This window comes from Lepus europaeus, chromosome 23, assembly GCF_033115175.1.
Source record: "Lepus europaeus isolate LE1 chromosome 23, mLepTim1.pri, whole genome shotgun sequence".
In the NCBI taxonomy this organism is placed as follows: domain Eukaryota; kingdom Metazoa; phylum Chordata; class Mammalia; order Lagomorpha; family Leporidae; genus Lepus; species Lepus europaeus.
In genome coordinates this window covers 142,679-155,913 of record NC_084849.1, presented here as the reverse complement: position 1 = coordinate 155,913, position 13,235 = coordinate 142,679, and the positions used below count along the sequence as shown (strand labels likewise).

Below are 13,235 nucleotides of genomic sequence, written 5' to 3'. Positions count from 1 at the left end.
GGAGTTGTAGTGGAAGAGAAACAGCCGCGGTCCTCCCTGGGAAGTGTAGTTTCGTGAGGCCCGAAGCCTGGTCGGGAATGAGGCTCGGAAGGCACAATTCCTGAGACACTCGGAGCGGCCTTCCGGGTGTGGTGCAGTGTGGCGTGGTCGGCCCGGGGCGGGAGCCGCGCGGGGCGGCCTGTGGCGGAGGCTCGATTCGGAGCCCGGGAGCTGGCCACCGCCCGGCGGCCTGTGCCCTCGTAAAGCGAACAGACCGGGCTCCCGGTGCGCGGGGCTCGCGCGGGGCGCTGGGCGGCCCGGGCCCGCGGGCACCCTCGCCTCCCTTTCCAGGGCCCGGGGCCCGAGGCCGGGGCCCGGCGCCCCGTCAGGCCCCGCCGTCTTCGCCTTCCCGGCCTTCCTGCCGTCCCGGCCATGTCGCAGGTGAGCTCCGCCCTCGTCCCTTCCTCACGTGCGGTTCCGGGACGACCTGCCCGACGGGACCGCGGGTCCCTTCCTCCCCGAGCCGCCGCCCGCTCCAGCCGCCCTGGTTCCGCTGTCCAGCGAGGTGGGTGGGACACGGGGTGGGACGCGAGGCAGAATCCGCTAGCGAGGGCCAGCGGGGCTGAGAGCCCGGCCGTTCGGGCCGGGGTGAGCAGGGCCCCCCGACGGGCCGCAGCCTGGGGCCAGCCGGGGCCAGTACGGAAATGGGGTCCAGGTGCCCGCCTCCTCTCCTGCAGAAGGGTTCGCGGGGTGAAGTCGGTGACACTCCTGCCTGGCGGGATCGCTGAGTGGTGCAGACCAGGCTGCAAAGCAAAGGCTTGTTGATGGACTCCCGCAGTCCCCAGGGATGACGTTCTGGTTCTTCTGGGACGCAGTGCATTGCCTCTCTGGGAGGCCCACACACGTGATTGCTTATCCCTCTTGCTAGTAGTTCTATGTCATTGCTAAAGCTGCTGCTAAGTTTTATAGCTATTTCTTCAGGATTAGAGACCACCGTGATAAACCCGAGAGCACATTCCCTTAGCCAGTTTTGAAGAAGTGCTGGCCAGTTCATATTCATTGGGCTAGTGTTAAGGAAAATAGACACTGCTTATTAAACTCAAAGGAATAGTCTTTACTACTCATGAAATGTTAGAAAATTTTAAGAAATTTTACAACCAAAGCTAGAAGTCAATGCAGTTTATAGATAATCGTTTATCTTCAGCAAAATTGTAAATCGTCCCAGAACAGTTCTCTTTTTTTCTGGTTATGTAATAAAACAAAAAAGCTAGGACATTAGTTATATAATTTTTACTCACATAGTTTGCCCTCCACAATGAGACTCTTTCCTCCTTGATCAAGGCCTGTGGGGGCAAGGGTGCTGGTTGTATAGATATATGTTTGTCATTTCAGAGGTCAGTGACATTCAGAGATGTGGCCATAGACTTCTCCCAGGAGGAGTGGAAATGGCTTCAACCTGCCCAGAGAGATCTGTACAGATGTGTGATGTTGGAGAACTATGGCCATCTGGTTTCGCTGGGTAAGTATTCCTCTTTTTTTTTTTTTGTAATATTTTTCAAATTTATGTGAAAGAGTTACAGAGAGAGAGGGAGAAAGAGAGCGATCGTCCATCCACTGGTTCACTCCTCAAATAGCTGCAATGGCTGGGGCTGGGCCAGGCTGAAGCCAGGAGCCAGGAGCTTCTTCCAGGTCTCCCATGTGGGTGCAGGGCCCAAGGGCTTGGGCCATCTTCTGCTTTCGCAGGTGCATTAGCATGGAGCTGGTTCGGAAGTGCAGCAGCCAGGACTCAAACCTGTACCCATGTAGATGCCGGTGGTGCAGGCAGCTGCCTAACCCACTACAGTGCTGGCCGCAGGAGCTGGCCTTTTGAAAGGCTGTTGTCAATCTACGTTAGGTGCTGAATATCCCCAAGTAAGGGATGGGTTTCTGAAAATTAGTTTCCAGGGTGGGGCTGTAACTTCATTTAGGATTTAATGACTGATGTTGAATTCATTTCATTTTCTGTAAGCAGGTCTTTCCATTTCTAAGCCAGATTTGGTTTCCCTATTGGAGCAAGGGAAAGAGCCGTGGCTGGGGAAAGGAGATATAAGAAGAAATCTTTTTTCAGGTGAGTGAGTTAGAAGCTGGTAGGGGAAATTTTTAAGATAATAACCAACTAGTTAGTGAGAGAGCAATGGTCTTTATTATGTTGGTTGGGAATTCTTCCCTTAAAGATGTCAGGGTTGTAGAGACTGAATTCTGACCCATAGCTGCATCAGGGAGCACTTCATACCCAGTGCTCGTGCGTTCCCCACTTTCTCACAGACAGTTGTCTCCTTTCATTTCTCTTTGGTCTCATCCTTTTCTTCAAATTGGTACGTTTTTCTGTTGTCTAAATAAAAAGGTATGTAGTATTGTTTTATTTAATCTGATTGGAAAGGTTAATTCATTATTCTTTGGCTAATTGATTTTTTATTCATTTGTTCATATATTCTCTTAACAATATTTACCAAATATTTAATCATGCTGCAGACACTAGAGGGCATACAAACTGTATCAGCTATCAAAAAATTTATGACCTAGTGAGATAAAATATGACTGTAGATCACTTGCATAAGAGACTCTTCAGACCATCAGTGCAACAATGAGAGGAAAGGAATTTCCAGTTGGTGTTTTTGGCTTGGATAATTTGGATAGGGAGAGTAGTAATAGAAATGTAAAAGCCAAGAAGAGAGTCACTTTTGGAGACAAGGAGAAAAGGAGATGAATTGGTTTGATAGTCTAGGTGTGAGTAGACAATAGTATTTGCAAGTGAAGATTTCCAATAAGCTGTTGGATATATTCTGTACAAGAAAAATGAGGTTAGGGGCCAGCGCCATGGCTCACTTGGTTAATCCTCCGCCTGTGGCGCTGGATCCCATATGGGTGCCAAGTTCTAGTCCCGGTTGCTCCTCTTCCAGTCCAGCTCTCTGCTGTGGCCCGGGAAGGCAGTGGAGGATGGCCCAAGTGCTTGGGCCCCTGCACCCGCGTGGGAGGACCAGGAGGAGGCACCTGGCTCCTGGCTTCAGATCAGCATAGCTCCGGCTGTAGCGGTCATTTGGGGGGGTGAACCAATGGAAAGAAGACCTTTCTCTCTGTCTCTTTCTCTCACTGTCTAACTCTATCTGTCAAATAAATTTAAAAAATGAGGTTAGAGATGCAGATATGAGACTTTTTAAAATATTTATTTGAAAGTCAGAGTTACACAGAGAGAGGAGAAGCAGAGAGAGAGAGAGGTCTTCCATCCACTGGTTCACTCCCCAGTTGGCCTCAATGGCCGGAGCTGTGCCGATCTGGAGCCAGGAGCCAGGATCTTCTTCCGGATCTCCCATGTGGGTGCAGGGGCCCAAGGACTTGGGCCATCTTCTACTGTTTTCCCAGGCCACAGCAGAGAGCTGGATCAGAAGTAGAGCAGCTGTTACTTGAACCAGCACCCACATGGGATGCTGGCACTACAGACAGCAGCTTTACCTGCTACGCCACGGCGCTGACCCCAGTGAGACTCTTATATTAAAAACCAAAAATTTAAACCATGAGAGTGAATGAGAAAAATCTCTGAAAGCCTTCTTCACCTTTGATTAACAAGGGAATTGTGGTGAAATTCTTTAGAAATAAATGACTGTGTTCCACCCTTGGAGATTCTGATATGGAAGCCCTAAGGAAGCCAATGAGCATTTCTGTAAGTCTCATGTAGTTGATTCTGAAGCAATTGTCCAGTGGTGATCCTCTGACCCTTAGAGAGAGCCTGTTGAGAAAAGGAGAAATATCTCTTTAAAACGTTGCAGCTTTAAAAGGACTTCCAAGGGAACAGGTGACAGGTCCCACTGGGCTCTGGCCTTAGAAGAGCGGTGGTAGTTAATGTCACATGCTACTAAGACTTCTAAGAGGATGCAGAGAGGGATTTGGAAAGAAGGTAATGATGTGGGCTGAAGTCAGGTAGAGCAAATACAAGGAGATTTCATTAAAGTGTGAGTGTAAGTTAAAGAAGAAAGATGTTATTTTCTAAAAATAAAAAATAGAAGAAAACCAGTGTATAAAACCCAGGCACAGGAGGCTGGTGCTGTGGCATGGTGGGTAGAACTGCTGCCTGCAGTTCCAGCCTCCCATGTGGGTGCCAGTTCAAGTCCTGGCTGTTCCACTTCTGATCCAGCTCACTGACACCGCCTGGGAGGGAATGGAGGATGGCCCAAGTCCTTGGCCCCCCTGTGGGAGCCTGGAGGGGGCTTCAGGTTCCTGCCTTCATATTGGCCCAGCTCTGGGCCATTGTGGCCATTTGGGGAGTGAGCTGGCAGAGGAAAGACTTCTCTGTCTCTCTGCTTCTGTAACTCCTCCTTTTGCATAAACAAATAAATCTTTAAAAAATGTACAAGATAAGTGAAGAAAAGGGAATACATGGAAAAATTGTCTCTAACTCCACTACTTTAATATAGCTCTTGGAATTTTTGTGTTCCTTCTAACGTCTTTTCTGGAAAACTCCTCTTGTTGTGAACTATCACAGATAGATACAAGTAACATAAACATAGAGTTCAACAAATTGCTATCATGCCAAACACATGTGTCCAAGGTCAGTAAACACAACAGTTCTTGGTCTCTGAGAGCTTTCTAGATGCTCAAGCCTATCCCCCTGTGCCCCTCCAAATAAAGGTTAAAAAAAAAAAGTAAGCTTTTCTTATGGGACAGGTTGAATATTCCTTACCTGAAATGGCTGTGACAAGAAACATTTCAGATTTTAGATTTTTTGGATTTTTGTAATGTTTCTATATACTTTACTGGTTGAACAGCACTAATTTGAAAATCTGAAATTCACCATAATTTGACACTTTTAAGATTAGGACATTTCAGGGGCTTGCGCTGTGGTGTAGTGGGTAAAGCTGGTGCCTGCAGTGCTGGCACTCTATAATGGGTGGCTGCTTGGAGTCCCAGCTGCTCCACTTCCAATCCAGCTCCCTGCTAATGTACCTGGGAAAGCAGCAAAGGATAGCCCAAGTGCTTGGGCCCCTGCACCCACTTGGGAGACCCAGAAGAAGCACCTGGCTCTGCACCTCTGGCCTGGCCCAGCCCTGGCTGTTGCAGCCATTTGAGGAGTGAACCAGTGGATGGGAGACTTCTCTCTCTGTGTTTCTCTGTCTATCTCTGTGTTACTCTGCCTTGCAAATAAATAAAATAAATCACTGTTTTTAAAAACAAAGAACATTTCAGTTTTGGATTTTGGAAAGAGGGTTGGTCAACCTCTAGTAACTCCCTTTTTTCTTTATCAGATGTTTGAGTCTTTGTTCCCAGTAGTTAAGCCCTGTATGTCTGTGGACTTCATATAAAAGGACTTATAATGTATGTATAAGTTTCTTATCTTTCAAAGTTACTTTTTAAAGATTAGTGCATTTTGCCTGTTATAGTAGTTTATTCCGTCGTGCCTGTAAGTATACCACAATTATCAATCCTGTTTCCTCTTGGTTGTTTGCAGTATAAGAGATATAGCAAACCATGTTGCTCTTGTACCTGTATTATGGTCCGTATTGGCACAGGTTTATTTGTGGTACATACTTAGGACTGGAATTGCTGGATTAAAGGATAATGTACCTTTTCCAAACTATTAAGTAATGCCAAAATGTTTTCCAAAGTGTTTTTACTAATTTACCTTCCTATAACCATAATAAATGAGTTTCTGTGAGGCTTCATAAATCGTAATTTATGTTAGGCATAATAATTTTATGTATCTTGAGGGTGTGGAGTGATAGATAGCTCATGGTTTAAACTTTTTATTTCTCTGATTATTGGTGGGGCTGAGCACCTTTTCATATGTTTATTGGACATTTAGTTATCCTCATCTGTGAAGTACAAATGCGAACAGTGTTAACACCTTTATGGTTTTTTTTTTCCTAAAATTTATTTATTTACGTGAAAGAGTTACAGACAAAGATCTTCCATCCACTAGTTCACTCCCCAGATGACAGCAATGGTTGGAGCTGGGGCACCAGGATCGTCAGGCTGAAGCTAGGCACCAGGATCATCATCTGTGTCTTCCACATGGGTGGCAAGGGCCAAGCACTTGGGCCATTTTCACTGCTTTTCCCAGACCATTAGCAGGGAGCTGGATCCGAAATGAAATAGCTGGGGCCAGCGCTGTGGCTAAGCCTCTACCTGCGGCACCAGCATCCCATATGGGCACCAGTTTGTGTCCCAGCTGTTCCTCTTCTGATCCAGCTGTCTGCCTATGGCTTGGGAAAGCAGTGGAGGATGTCCCAAATGTTCAGGCCCCTGAACCTGCATAGCTTCTGGCTCCTGACTTTTCACTGGCCCAGCTCTGGCTGTTGCGGCCATTTGGGGAGTGAACCAGCAGATGGAAGACCTCTCTATCTGTCCTCTCTGTCTGTAGCTCTACCTCTCAAGTAAATAAAAGTCTTTAAAAAAAATAAAGAAAAAAATGAATCAGCTGAGACTCGAAATGGCACCCGTATGGGATGCTGCCTTTGCAAGTGGCAGCTTTACCTGCCATGCCATAACACTGGCCCCCTTATCATTCCTAATGCAAGGTAAATGCTATGTAAATATTTCTTATACTAAATTGTTTAGGGAATAAAAACAAGGAAAAAAAGTTAGTACAGGTTCAATACAGGTGTTTATTTCCTGATATTTTTTTTTATTTTTATTTTATTTTATTTATTTTTATTTATTTATTTATTTATTTTTTTGACAGGCAGAGTGGACAGTGAGAGAGAGAGAGACAGAGAGAAAGGTCTTCCTTTTTGCCGTTGGTTCACCCTCCAATGGCCGCCGCGGTAGCGCGCTGCGGCCGGCGCACCGCGCTGATCCAATGGCAGGAGCCAGGTGCTTATCCTGGTCTCCCATGGGGTGCAGGGCCCAAGGACTTGGGCCATCCTCCACTGCACTCCCTGGCCACAGCAGAGAGCTGGCCTGGAAGAGGGGCAACCGGGACAGGATCGGTGCCCCGACCGGGACTAGAACCCGGTGTGCCGGCGCCGCAAGGCGGAGGATTAGCCTAGTGAGCCGCGGCGCGGGCCTATTTCCTGATATTTTTGATACATGGTAAATTGAATCCATGGATGCAGAATCCATGGATATGGAGGGTTGGCTGTGTTTTGTTTTTGAATTTTTTAAAAAGTTTTATTTATTTATTTGATAGAGTTACACAGAGAGAGGAGAGGCAGAGAGGAGTCTTCCATCTGCTGGTTCACTCCCCAGTTGGCCGCAATGGCTGGAGCTGCGCCGATCCAAAGCCAGGAGCCAGGAGGTTCTTCCAGGTCTCCCATGCAGGTGCAGGGCCCCAAGGACTTGGGCCATCTTCTACTGTTTTCCCAGGTCATAGCAGAGAGTTGGATCGGAGGTGGAGCAGCCAGGACTTGGAACTGGTGCCCATGTGGGATGTTGGCACTGCGGGTGGTAGCTTTACCTGCTATGCCACAGTGCCAGCCCAACTGTGTTTTGTTGAGACTTTTTACAGTTATGTTCATGAGAGATAGTGGCCTGCAGTTTTCTTTTCTGGTAGTATCTTTGGTTTTGGTATTAGGGTAATGCTTGCCTCATGGAATGGAATAGGAAGTATTCCTTCTGCGTCTGTCTTCTGAAAGAGATGGTAGAGAGTTGGTATAGATTCTTCTTTAAGTATTAGCTAGAAATCACCAGCAAACACATCTAGGTTTGGTTCTTTCTGTTTTGGAAAGTTACTGATTATTGATTTGATTGTTTAATTGCTATGAGCCTATTAAAATTGTTTCTTGTATATTTTGGCAGTTTGTATTTCAATAAATTGGTCCATTTTATCTAGGTTATCAAATTCTTGTGCATACAGTTTTTCATAGTATTCCTTAATATGTCCATGGGATCTGTAGTGAATACTCTTTTATTAATTTCATTGATTTCTGATCTAATTTTTTTATCTTTTCTTCTACTTAGTTGGATTTTTTCCTTTTTTCTGTTTTCCTAAGGTATAAGCTGGATGAATGATTTGAAAACTCCTTTTCTAATACAGTTCATATATTCATTCGATACTATAAATGTCCCTTTAGGCACTGCTGCATCCCATGAATTTTGATAAATGTTCATTTTCGTTTAGTTCAAAATAATTTTACTCTTTTTTAGGGAGAGAGATTTATTTATTTATTTGAAGGACAGAGTTACAGAGAGGCAGTGAGGGAGAGATGGAGAGAGAAGGGTCTTCTATCCACTAGTTCACTCCCCAGATGGCCTCAGTGGCCGGAACTACGCCGATCTGAAGCCAGGAGCCAGGTGCTTCCTCCTGGTCTCCCACGCGGGTGCAGGGGCCCAAGCACTTAGGCCATCTTCCACTGCTTTCCCAGGCTACAGCAGGGAGCTGGATTGGAAGAGGAGCAGCAGGGACTTGAACTGGCACCCATATGGGATGCTGGCACTGCAGGCAGCAGCCTTACCTGCTGCACCACAGTGCACCCCTACATTTTTGTTGATATTTCTTCTTTGATCTTGTTAGTGTTTTTTTTTTGTTTGTTTGTTTGTTTTTTTTTTTTTTTTTTTTGACAGGCAGAGTGGACAGTGAAAGAGAGAGAGAGACAGAGAGAAAGGTCTTCCTTTGCCGTTGGTTCACCCTCCAATGGCCGCCGCGGTAGCGCGCTGCGGCCGGCGCACCGCGCTGATCCGATGGCAGGAGCCAGGTGCTTATCCTGGTCTCCCATGGGGTGCAGAGCCCAAACACTTGGGCCATCCTCCACTGCACTCCCTGGCCACAGCAGAGAGCTGGCCTGGAAGAGGGGCAACCGGGACAGGATCGGTGCCCCGACCGGGACTAGAACCCGGTGTGCCGGCGCCGCAAGGCGGAGGATTAGCCTAGTGAGCCGGCGCCGCGGCTAATGTCTGCTGGTTTTTTTAATTTTTATTTTATTTATTTATTTTTATTTTTTGACAGGCAGAGTGGATAGTGTCTTTCATTTTATTTAAAAGCCAGAGTTACAGACAGCTAGGCAGCAGTGGGTATAGGATGGGGGAGGGGCTGAGCTCTTCAGTCTGCTGGTTCACTCCCAAAATGGCCTCCAAGGCTGGTCCAGGCCAAAGTCAGGAGTCTGTGGTGGCAGGGACTGAAGCACTTGGGCCATCTTCCACTGCTCTCCCAGCTCCATTAGCAAGGAGCTGGATTGGAAACAGAGACTTGAACCAGAGCTCCAATATAGGATGCCAATTTTGCAAGTGGTGGTTTTACCCACTGTACCACAACACCAACCCCTGAGGTTTGTTTTATAGCCCAGAATGTGGTCTATCTTGGTGACTATTCTGTGTGAATTTGAGAAAAATGAGTAATGTGTTGTTGGATGAAGTAAGTTATAGAAGTCAGTTATGGGGCCAGCGCTGTGGTGCAGTAGGCTAAGCCTCTGCCTGCAGCACTGGGCAGCCCATATGGCCCCGGTTTGTGTCTTGGCTGTTCAACTTCCAATCCAGCTCTCTACCAAGGCCTGGGAAAGCAGTGGAAGATGGCCCAAGTGCTTGGGCCTCTTCTCCTCTGTGGGAGACCTGCAGGAAGCTCCTGGCTCCTGACTTCAGATCAGCCTAACTCCAGCCATTGTGGCCATTGAGGGTGTGAACCAGTGGATGGAAGATCTTTCTCTCTGTCTCTCCCTCTCCCTGTCTGTAATTCTACCTCTCAAATAAGTAAATATTTTTTTTTAAAAATCAGTTAGGGCTGGCGCCGTGGCTTAACAGGCTAATCCTCTGCCTTGCGGCGCCGGCACACCGGGTTCTAGTCCCGGTTGGGGCACTGGATTCTATCCCGGTTGCCCCTCTTCCAGGCCAGCTCTCTGCTATGGCCCGGGAAGGCAGTGGAGGATGGCCCAAGTGCTTGGGCCCTGCACCCGCATGGGAGACCAGGAGAAGCACCTGGCTCCTAGCTTCGGATCAGCGAGATGCGCCAGCCGTAGCGGCCATTGGAGGGTGAACCAACGGCAAATAGGAAGACCTTTCTCTCTGTCTCTCTCTCTCACTACCCACTCTGCCTGTCAAAAAAAAAAAAAAAAAAAAAAATCAGTTAGATCCAGTTGATTAATGGTGCTATTGAACCCAACTATTTTGATGGATTTTCTGCCTGCTGGATTTTTTCTTAAGATTTATTACTTAATTTTTATTTATTTATTTATTTGAAAGTCAGAGTTACACAGAGAGAAGGAGAGGCAGAGAGAGAGAGAGAGAGGGAGAGAGAGAGAGAGAGAGAGAGAGAGGTCTTCCGTCTGCTGGTTCACTCCCCAATTGGCCGCAATGGCTGAAGCTGTGCCTATCCAAAGCCAGGAGCCAGGAGCTTCTTCTGGGTCTCCCACGTGGGTGCAGGGGCCCAAGGACCTGGGCCATCTTCTGCTGCTTTCCCAGCCCATAGCAGAGAGCTGGATGGGAAGTGGAGCAGCCAGGACATGAACCAGCGCCCATATAGGATGCCGGCACTGCAGGCGGTGGCCTTACCCGCTATGCCACAGCACCGGCCACAAGATTTATTACTTAATTGAAAGGCAAGAGATTCAGAGGGAGAGAGGCAGATTTCCCATCTATTAGTTTACTCTCCAAATGGCTGAAAAAGCTAAGCCTGGACAAGGCTGAAGCCAGGAGCCTGAAACTCCATCCTGGCCTCCATGTGGGTGGCAGGGGCTGAAATACATGGGCCATCTTCTGCTGCCTTCCCAGGTGCATTAGCAGGGAGCTGGATTAGAAGCCAAGAAGCTGGAACTGTAACTAGTACTCATATGGGATATGGGTGCTGCAGGCCGTGAACCCACTATGCCACAAGGCAGCCTCCTTTTAGTTCTTTGTACAGTATATAATAATTGTTGTGAACTATGATCATCCCACTGTGCTGTGGACTAGAACTTCTGTGTTTCGTGCCTGTTATCTACCTTCCCTCTTCCCCCATCCTTCCCAGCCTGTAGTAATCGTTATTTTAAGTTCCAATTGACTATTTTCTTAAAAAAGTTTTATTTACTTGTTTTAGAGGCAGAGTGAGAGAGAGAGAGAGAGAGAGGGAGACAGAGAGGTCTGACATTTGCTGGTTCATTCCCCAAGTGGCTACAACGGCTGGAGCTGGGCTGCGGATCCAAAGCCAGGAGCCAAGAGCTTCCTCTGGGTCTCACATGTAGGTGCAGGGGCCCAAGTACTTGGACCATCTTCTGCTTTCCTAGGCACGTTAGCAGGGAGCTGGATCAGAAGTGGAGCAGCCAGGACTTGAACTGGCCCCCATATGGGAGGCTGGAGCTGCAGGTGGAGGCTTAACCTAATGTGCCTCAGCGCTGGCCCCCAGCTTGACTGTTAAACTTCACGTAGGAGGGAGAACATGTGGTATTTGTCTTTCTGTATCTGGGCTATTTCACTTCATTTCTGTTTCCATCCATTTACCTACAAATGTCAGAATTTCATTTTTTAATGGCTGAAAAATATTCCATTTGTGCATGTATTACCTTTTCTTTACCCCTTCATCAAGGGACACCACCTAGGTTGACTGTATTTCTGCTGTTATGAGTAGAGCTGCAGTGAGGTACACAGAACTCAGTGAGCATGGAGTGCAAGTGTCTGTTTCATGTGCTGATTTAAATTCCTTCTGGGGCATCCCTGAGCGGGGCTAGCCGGGTCGTGTTGTAGATCTACACTTGATTTCTTTGCGGAACCTGCATGCTGTTCTCCATAATAGCTGTACTGATTTATATTCCCATCAACAACGTAAAAGGGTTCGTTTTCCCTATCTCTTCACCTGCATTTGTTGTTTTTTTTATCTTTTTGATAGTAGCTGTTCTCACTGGAGTGAGATAATTCCTCATTGTGTGTTTTTTTTAATGTGTATTTATTTGAAAGTCAGAGTTACAGAGAGAGAGAGAGATCCTCCATCTGCTGGTTCACTCCCCAGTTGGCTGCAGCTGGAGCTGAGCCAATCCAAAGCTAGGAGCCAGGAGCCTATTCCAGGTCTCCCACTTGGGCGCAGGGGCCCAAGGACTTGGGTCATTTTCCACTGCTTTCCCAGGCCATGCCAGAGAGTTGGATTGGAAGTGGAGCAGCTGGGACTCAAACTGGTGCCCACATGGGATGTCAGCACTGCAGGTGGCGGCTTTACCCACTGTGTCACAGCGCTGGCCCCTCATTGTGCTTTTGATTTGTGTTGCTCTGATAGGTGATTTTACACATTCATATCCTTTGCCTATTTCTTAACTGTATTGCTTTGTTGTTGCTATTGTTTTTTAAAAATTCCTGGGGGCTGGTGCTGTGGCATAGCATGTAAAGCTGCCGCCTGCAGTGCTGGCATTCCATATGGTCACCGGTTCAAGACCCAGCTGCTCCACTTCCAATGCAGCTCTCTGCTATGGCCTGGGAAAGCAACAGAAGATGACTCAGGTCCTTGGACCTCTGCACCCGCATAGAAAGACCCAGAGGAGGCTCCTGGCTCCGGGCTTCCGATTGGCACAGCACCAGGTGTTGCGGCCAGTTGGGGAGTGAACCAGAGGATGGAAGACCTCTCTCTCTCTCTCTCTCCTCTTTCTGTGTAACTCTTTCAGATAAATAAATCTTCAAAAAAAATTCCTTATAAATTTAGGATATTAATCCTTTATCAGATGAGCAGTTTGCATATATTTTCTCCCATTTTGTCAGTTGTCTCTTCACTGTTGATTGTCTTCTTTGTTGTGCAGAAGTTTCTCAGTCCTAAAGAGAATTACTCAGTTAATATCCCCAGGGCTCTTATTCAAGCACTCAGTAGATAAAGAATTCCTTTAGAAGAGATAAGAAGGGAATTTAAGATTTTCCCTTTATTAGCTATTTCACTGTTTCTCCATCTTAATCTTTCTTTCTTTCTTTCTTTCTTTTTTTTTTTTTTACAGGCAGAGTGGACAGTGAGAGAGAGAGAGACAGAGAGAAAGGTCTTCCTTTACCATTGGTTCACCCCCCAATGGCCACTAGGGCTGGTGCGCTGCGGCCGGCGCACCACGCTGATCCGAAGCCAGGAGCCAGGTGCTTCTCCTGGTCTCCCATGCGGGTGCAGGGCCCAAGGACTTGGGCCATCCTCCACTGCACTCCTGGGCCACAACAGAGAGCTGGACTGGAAGAGGAGCAACTGGGACAGAATCCGGCGCTCCAACTGGGACTAGAACCTGTGTGCCGGCGCCGCAGGCGGAGGATTAGCCTATTGAGCCGCGGCACTAGCCATGTTTTTTTTTCTTTTGCCTGCTATATAGATTTAGATCTTGATTATTTTCTGAGACAGATATTAAAGAAATATGAAGTCTGTTTACTTC

The 13,235-nt window shown here is 47.3% G+C and overlaps 1 protein-coding gene across 4 annotated transcripts in view; it reads left to right on the top strand.

Moving 5' to 3' along the window:
• Window positions 1–318: 318 nt before the first annotated feature.
• ZNF10 (zinc finger protein 10) overlaps window positions 319–13,235 on the top strand; it is a 55,514-nt gene continuing 42,597 nt past the window's right edge. Inside the window, exons 1-3 of one of the 4 annotated variants that reach the window (XM_062182357.1) lie at window positions 319–420; window positions 1,372–1,498; window positions 1,991–2,086. In XM_062182357.1, coding sequence (XP_062038341.1) covers window positions 412–420; window positions 1,372–1,498; window positions 1,991–2,086 — 232 coding nt within the window. In that variant the 5' untranslated portion in view covers window positions 319–411. Of the gene's footprint in view, window positions 421–467; window positions 545–1,371; window positions 1,499–1,987; window positions 2,087–13,235 lie in introns of those variants that run through there. The other 3 variants (XM_062182355.1, XM_062182359.1, XM_062182358.1) reach the window with 3 other exon arrangements.